Here is a 7,659-nt window from a genome sequence, read left to right as displayed (position 1 = left end):
TACTCTGTCACCCATCATTATTATGATATAAACCCTATTGTGTAGTGTCTCTTCATTAGGTTTGAGTTATTAAATGTCCCTGTTGTTGAGGAACAACTCATTCATTACAGGAGGAGTTCAATTTTTTTTAAGAAATTATCCTGGAAAAAGGTTCCTTTAAGATTGTATTGATAAACCAAACAAAATGAATTGATGCCAAGCTGCAATAGTAAAACAAACAACGAATCTTTTCAATGAATAATACCACGAAGTGATGCAGTTTGATCCGCCCATTTACACAAAAATGACCAAGGGCCATAAAATTATGTTCTATTAGGAAAAACTTTTTAAGTGTTCTTTTAAACGTTAAACACTTGAAACATCATTCTAAACAAACTCAAACTCAAAATTGATATGATACACAGATTTTCTCCTGTCAATTAGGTACACATTTTGAAAACCAAATCCGATGCCATGTATTTTCCCTGTAGTAGCAAGTAGTGCCAACCATATGGGCCACAATTTTAGGTCTAACTCAAGAAATTGTGTAAGTGAAGGCGGATCGACCTTGGACGACCATCCGACCTCACATTAGCATCGGTCCCAAGTGAGAGTTCCCTTGATTGAAACTAATTAACCCTGCTGTGTAAGCAACTCCACCTGTGAAAATTGAACCACCCATCAAAGAAGGGTATAAGGAGCCATTAACCCTTCAATGGTTTATAACAATCTAACCAAGGTCCAAGGCACATCAAAGAAAATAGTATTAAAGACTCATTAAGCCTTCAAAACTTAATGACAATTCCATCATAGGAAAGAGAATTAAGAGTCTTTAACCTTTCAGAACTTCCTAACAATGCAGCCAAGTTGCAGCTCTCAAGTACTTAAATGCTAGAATTTCTTGTCTATGGTTACCACAGAATGTCCATATTAGTACCATAAATTCCTCTAATGAAAATGAAAGTCAGATGCAAACCCACCAACTCATTTTTTTATACCAATAAACCAAATGGGCAAAGGCAATGACTAGGCATCAAACCACCTTCCTATGGCCATAAACAATAAGATTAGCATTTAAGAAAGAAAGTTACTGAAAACGAGTGAGAAATTATTCGATGAAGCCATTAAAATGTACCTGGTTATTTTGTATAATCAGATGCATCGATAAAAATAGTTTAAATTTGTATCAAGTAGCAAGTAAGGGATGACAATTTTTGAATTGCAGCCACATTGTGGTGGTCTCGTTAACACAGAGATAAATCAATTCATTCTTTAGAAGTCTCATCAATTACATCTAATATTGTTGATTTTTTTAAAAAAAAAAAACTCAATCTAACACGAATAAGCATGAGCTATATATTATACTAACCTCAACGACATATTAAAAAAATAACGAACGAACTTTGCAACTCATAGACAAACCTATATCTTCCTATACATATACGTATATATACACACACTAAGAAATTAAAAATGATGCGAAGTGGAATGAAGCATCGGCCCAAATTCAAATTGGGACTGATTGATCCATATTCCACAACCAAATTAGGGTTTCGAAATTGGCCCAAATTTCTCACAAGTAATTGTAATTCTTTGAGCCCAGACGAGAGAGAAATTTAAATGGATATTTCTTTAATTTTTTATATATATAATTTCCTTTACAACACATAATTTTTTTTTAAAAAAAAAAAAAAAATCAGTGCACACTTATTTGTGCAGTAATGTAATGGTTAAGATATATAATTTAGATCTTGATTAGTTGTAATTATTACAATTTTACCTAACTTAATATTGTAGTGCCTACAACCACATTTTTTTTTTTTTACTTTTATTTTATCAAAGTGAAAGCAAAAAAATTTAATTGAATGATTATTATTTTTCCTTGTGTCTAAAAAAAGAGGAGGCACATAATAGTTGTACCTGCTTATTACTCATTTTCAAATATAATTTATCTCAAGACTTATTACATATGTACTATCCACTTTTCAAATATATAAATAATATAGAATAGTGAAACGTGGGCTAATGAGTATAGCTCAATTTCCATAAAATGTATATATTCAACTTAAAAACTATAAATTTAAATTCTCACCTGTATATTGTTGAGTTAAAAAAAAATTAAAAAATTTATGGATTATATTTGGAGAAAAGGAAAAAAGAAAAAGAATTATATTTTATCTCTTAAGATCACAAACTAATATTTTGTTCTTCACAATGACAATTATCCTAATTATCCTAATAAGATAGAATAAAACATATTTTATGGATCGCCAAATTATATCCAAAGCAAATCATTTTAATCAATTATTACATTTTATTCTAACACACAAATCTCTAGCTTTAACAATTTCCAAATACTTAAGGCCTCAATTTTTTTTAATATTATTATTATTATTATTTGGAAGACCTCAAGTTCTCATGTTAAATTGATTGGTTCTTTTTCTTTTTCTTTTTTCCCATTTTTTTGTAATTTTTTTAAGGGATGGATGAGGAAGATTTTTCATAATTAGTTATCAATTTATTAATCAAGTATTAATGTAAAAATTGTCAATATGAACATCCTTGTTGAGGCATATGTTTTCAATAAAAAAGTCAAAGATTTGAATCACTTCATATATTAAAAAGTGCATTTTTCTTTAGGGATGTGTTGTTTGAATAAACTTTTAAAATTTAATTTTGAACCATGATTGATTTAGATGAGTTTATCTTTCCTTTTTTCTATTTCTTTATTTAAAGAAATATAAAAGTAATTCAACTCTAAAATTTTGGTGTGATTTATTTTATTTTATTCTTAGTTAATGAAAAATGCTTTTAGTGTTGTCCACTCATAATGATTAAATGAAAATAAAAATGAAAACTTTGGCATCACAACTCATCCAAAGGGCCACATTTGTATGATTAATCCTTAAGGTTAGGGTTTTGTTTTTTAAAAAAAAATAAAAAAATAAAAATATATATATTTAATTAATTTTGTATTTTTTTTTCCTTCTAATTTTGGTTGGTCGTAGTTATTATGTTTACTTAATCTTTACTTATTCCTTCAACCGAAAGTTCCCAATAATTTCAAAATTGTTTTGTTGTAGACTTCCCTTTTTAGCCTTCAAATTTTAATACTAATAATACAAAATAGCTTACATCCCTACTTTTTAACTTCAATATTTGTCCTTCTTGCATTCATTTATTATGCCTTCTTAACTAATTTATTTACTTTCTTATATATATATATATATATGAATTTATATATGTTGTATTTTGACTTTATTACATGATTGATGATTTAATATTTACCTATGATATGAAATATATGATATAATATCATGTAATGCATAGATTTGATTTGATTTCTTTTTAGTTAAACAAATATTTTATATTGTTATATCAATTGATGTATGTTCATTTTTAAAAGATAGAAATCTAAATTAAGAAAAATAAAAAAAATAAAAAATGAAAATTACAAGTACATTTAATATATATATATTTAAGTTAGATCAAACATTCAACTTCAAAAAAAAAGATATCAATCTCACTCTAATTCTATTCTAAAAATCGATGGTTTGATTTTCTATCATCACTGTTTTTGAATTAAATAAAAAATAAATAAAGAAAAATAAAGTGAGGTAATTAGTAATAACTAATGAGCTATGAATGAACTTTTTTTTTAAGGTCAAAACTAAATCAATAAACTATCTTACCTTTAGAGCTGACTTGGACCACATTGCCCCTTGCTTTTCCTTTTGAAAAAAAAATAAAGATAATAATAATAAAAATAAAAAGAGAAAAGAAAATTAAAGTCCTTTTAGGAATTTTGAAAATTTGTGTTGTGGTCCTATACTTTTCTACCAATCCAATTTCTTAACCTTTTTTTTTTCTTTCTTTTTTAGCCAATTTTAATATTTATTGTATATAATAACAGTGAAATAAAAATAAAATCTCACATTTCAAGATTTGAACTTTATCTAATTATACAACACAATTCAACACCCAACTGCATTTTACAAAAATTCAAAATCCTAAAATTTACACAAAATGAAAAAGCAAAAAAAGATTCAATCTTTATCAAATAAATTAGAACAAATGGACAAGATTTCTCTCTTGATTGGCCTTTTCTCGTAGCTTAGAAGCATTCGGTATATATTCTTTGTTTAATTACTACTTTGATCTCTATATATATTTTTTTATTCTCTATAATTTTAAAAAACATGAGGATCGAAATGAATCAAAGTTAAAAATAAATATTTTGAAACCATAGAGATTAAAATGAACCAAAACTAAAAGTACACCATATAGAGGCTTTTAATTTTTGTTTTGTTTTGTTTTGTTTTTTTTTTGGAGAATTGTAAGAACCAAAAAATTTTGATTGAGTAATGAAAACCAAAAGGGTATTTGTTGTTGATTGAAATGATTCACATAAATGTACCAAAATTACGACTTTTTTCTGAAAAATCTCTCACACCTAAACAAAGGGGAAGGAAGGAAGGAAGGAAGGAAGGAAAAAGAAAAGGGCAAATAATAATGAAAAACTGATACGATCTTATTGTGGTTATATGAATTGCGATATAAACTCGAAATGAAATCCACAGCCAAAACTTATTAGCAACCAGAAAAAAGGAAAGAGAGCGGAGAGGGAAAGAGTGAATTAGTGAGAATCATGTGATTTACCACTCTTTGCCTTGCGACCCTCTTTCTCTTCTCTCTCTTTTCTTCTTGAATCAAAAAGCCATAGATGATTCTGTAAACACCGACTGAAAACCCATTTTATTTCTTTGTTTGATTTTCTTGTGTTTGTGTAACAATTTCCTTTTCTGAACAGTTTTAGAGTCTTGAGAGTTCTTCTTCCCATCTGGGTTTTGTTTCTTTTTTTGTTCAATGGCTTCTAGTGCTTCAAGGTTCATCAAGTGCGTTACGGTTGGAGATGGGGCTGTTGGGAAGACTTGCATGCTCATATGCTATACTAGTAACAAATTCCCCACTGTATGTTCTTCTTTGTCTCAATTTTAACGTTCTTTTAGTAATGTTTCTTACCATTTCTGGGCTGCTTTTGTTCTGTAGTTCCATCTTCTGATCTTCTCTGCTGCTATCGATGTGTTTTTATTTTGTATATCTCATGATTTTGGGTTCCAATTATTCTGTTTCCTTTGTGACTTCAATGCACTTTTTCTGTTCTTGGGAGTTTCTTTTATATTCTTGTACACGTGGTTCTAAATCTTCAGATTCTAGTCTAATTTCGTTATGGTTTTTGCTTCCTCTCCTTCCTTGGAGAGAGGTTTTTTGTTTGGCATCGGTGTTGTTATCATAATTGCCTGTGTTTTTTCAACAGAATACATAATCAGTTGTGTTTATCAGGATTACATTCCCACTGTGTTTGACAACTTTAGTGCAAATGTGGTGGTTGAAGGCACCACTGTCAATTTAGGCCTTTGGGATACAGCCGGTATTAACCCCTTTGTTGTTTCCTTTAAACAAGGCTTGAAGTTGTATCAACTGTTCATAGAAACTTTAGAGTATGAAAACTTGGTTTTGGTTGTAATGCCATATAGGTCAAGAAGATTATAATAGGTTGAGACCATTGAGTTACAGAGGGGCTGATGTTTTCATCCTTGCCTTTTCGTTAGTTAGCCGAGCGAGTTACGAAAACGTACTTAAGAAGGTGAATCAATATAAGCTTTTTCTTTTTCTTCAACATATTCATGTTTACAACTTGGAATTTCTCATGGTTTTGTTCGTTGATCAGTGGATTCCGGAGCTTCAACATTATGCACCTGGAGTCCCGGTGGTGTTGGTTGGCACCAAATTGGGTAGGCCATCTTTTTCTGATTGTTGTTGACTCTAGATATTAGTTGCATTTGTTTCAACTTTCCTTGTTTTTTCTTTCTTCAATTTCAGCAGTTAAAATGAAGTACATTTAATATAACCAAAGTAAATGTCATCTCCTTTATCCTTTTTTTGTTATTATTCTTCCTTTGAATTTGTTGAAAAGAGGTTTCCTAAAGTAGGAATGCTTGCAAACAAGGAAGTCCTTGACTAGAGAAAACCCCGTTATCTTTGTTTGGAGTGCTTCCAAAGGGCAGGACCATGTCGTTATAGATTTGAGTTCAGATCAAGATCCCGGTTCGGGACTCCAAGTGGAATGTCTACTTAATTAAAGAACTTTATTGTCTCTTGGAGCTAGTGCTAGGATGTACGAAGTCCTTTCGTTCGCTCCTTTGGGGCAGATACCTATTTATAAAGAAGAGGTGCTTTCAATGTTTAAATTATTGAGAGGACTGGCATTATGTATTGCAGACGAGTTAAAAGTTTGCAGGGGGCCAAATAATAATACAACTAGTAGGTGCAGCAAAGCATGGCCATTTGGAAATAAGAGGTACTCAGGTTTTTGGAAAATATGCATTTACGAGCCATGGTTGAGAATCGAACCTGGCCTGTTTTAGATGATTGCTTTTGAGACCAGACTCATTCTCCAAATGAATCCCAAATAGTCAACGTTTGGACATTGTATTTCTACTCTTTGGACAATCTCTACCTACAAAGCCTTAATAATCACTTGGCACGGGGGAGCCGTACTCGGTCCTGAAGCAACTTTTCTACGATCTGATGCAAACATCCATTTTTCTGTTCATTTATGCACTTAGCACGACGAAATTCTTGTCCTGATAAACTTGACTCTTGATTCTTTAAGCTATTGATCCAAATGATTTATTGATACCGTATATGCTATCGTTTAGATGCAACAATATTGGATTAACTCTTGACAATTGGTTGCTTAGATCTTCGAGAGGACAAATTCTATTTGGCCGATCATCCCGGATTGGTTCCCGTAACCACTTTGCAGGTGATTATTTTCCATTTTTGATATGCTGAAAAGAGGGGAAAGTAGGAAACTATGCTCCTTCTACCTCATGGTTATGATGAAGTTTTGATTCTTGGTATTGATGGTTCGATCAAATCAGGGTGAGGAACTCCGTAAACAGATCGGTGCCACATATTACGTCGAATGCAGCTCAAAAACCCAGCAGGTACTCAGTTAACATTATTCTTTATCTTACAAGTAGCAAATTCTTGAGTTATTATAATAGTCATGAGTCACAAAAAACGCTGTACAATGTTTCATCCCCCAATAGTTGTGATTAAATTCAGTAAGTAAATTGCATATTCGTATATAGAATTCGTATAAATTAGTGCTAGCATACAACTCAGTATTAGGATTTTAAGCCGTTTGATTTGCCCATTGCAGAATGTGAAAGCAGTTTTTGATGCAGCAATAAAGGTGGTTATCAAGCCACCACAGAAACAAAAAGAAAAGAAAAGGCCACACCGTGGGTGTCTGCTGTGAGTTTTGTTTATCAAATCCTCTAATTAATCAAAATTAAACCGAAGTTAAACGAACATTCATCCTAAATTTGGGTTGTTTTGGTAAACTTAAGCATGGGTGTTTTTGGATGCAGAAATGTGTTTTGTGGAAGGAACCTTACAAGGCAAAGTTGAGAGCAGCTTTTATATAACAAAACAACAGAGGGTTGTTTTGGGTAAAGTGAAAGCGAAGCTAGGAGAAAATTCGCTTGTAATATTAGCACCTGTTTTCTTTTTCAAGTCTGATTGTTATTAGTTCTTTTAGTGGCTCCTTTGTATACAAGTTATTTCGGGAGAAGGATATGACATAAACTCATGGTTTCTCTTTCTCCA

The 7,659-nt window shown here is 31.1% G+C and overlaps 1 protein-coding gene across 2 annotated transcripts; it reads left to right on the top strand.

Annotated features, from left to right (window-relative positions):
- The first annotated feature begins 4,141 nt into the window (after positions 1-4,141).
- On the top strand, positions 4,142-7,659 carry LOC120071279 (rac-like GTP-binding protein ARAC8). 2 transcript variants are annotated; one of them, XM_039023459.2, is made up of 8 exons: positions 4,142-4,950; positions 5,323-5,410; positions 5,517-5,626; positions 5,711-5,774; positions 6,744-6,808; positions 6,927-6,992; positions 7,211-7,305; positions 7,422-7,659. In XM_039023459.2, exons 1-8 carry the CDS (start codon positions 4,846-4,848, stop codon positions 7,459-7,461), a joined length of 633 nt encoding a protein of 210 aa, XP_038879387.1. In that variant the 5' UTR covers positions 4,142-4,845; the 3' UTR covers positions 7,462-7,659. The 2 variants fall into 2 exon arrangements, with proteins under 2 accessions (XP_038879387.1, XP_090167420.1); XM_090311294.1 differs by having other exon boundaries at positions 4,569-4,950; positions 5,517-5,774.

Source organism: Benincasa hispida, chromosome 2 (assembly GCF_027475165.1).
Source record: "Benincasa hispida cultivar pf3 chromosome 2, pf3_genome.v1.1, whole genome shotgun sequence".
Taxonomy (NCBI): domain Eukaryota; kingdom Viridiplantae; phylum Streptophyta; class Magnoliopsida; order Cucurbitales; family Cucurbitaceae; genus Benincasa; species Benincasa hispida.
This window is presented reverse-complemented; position numbering and strand designations above follow the sequence as displayed.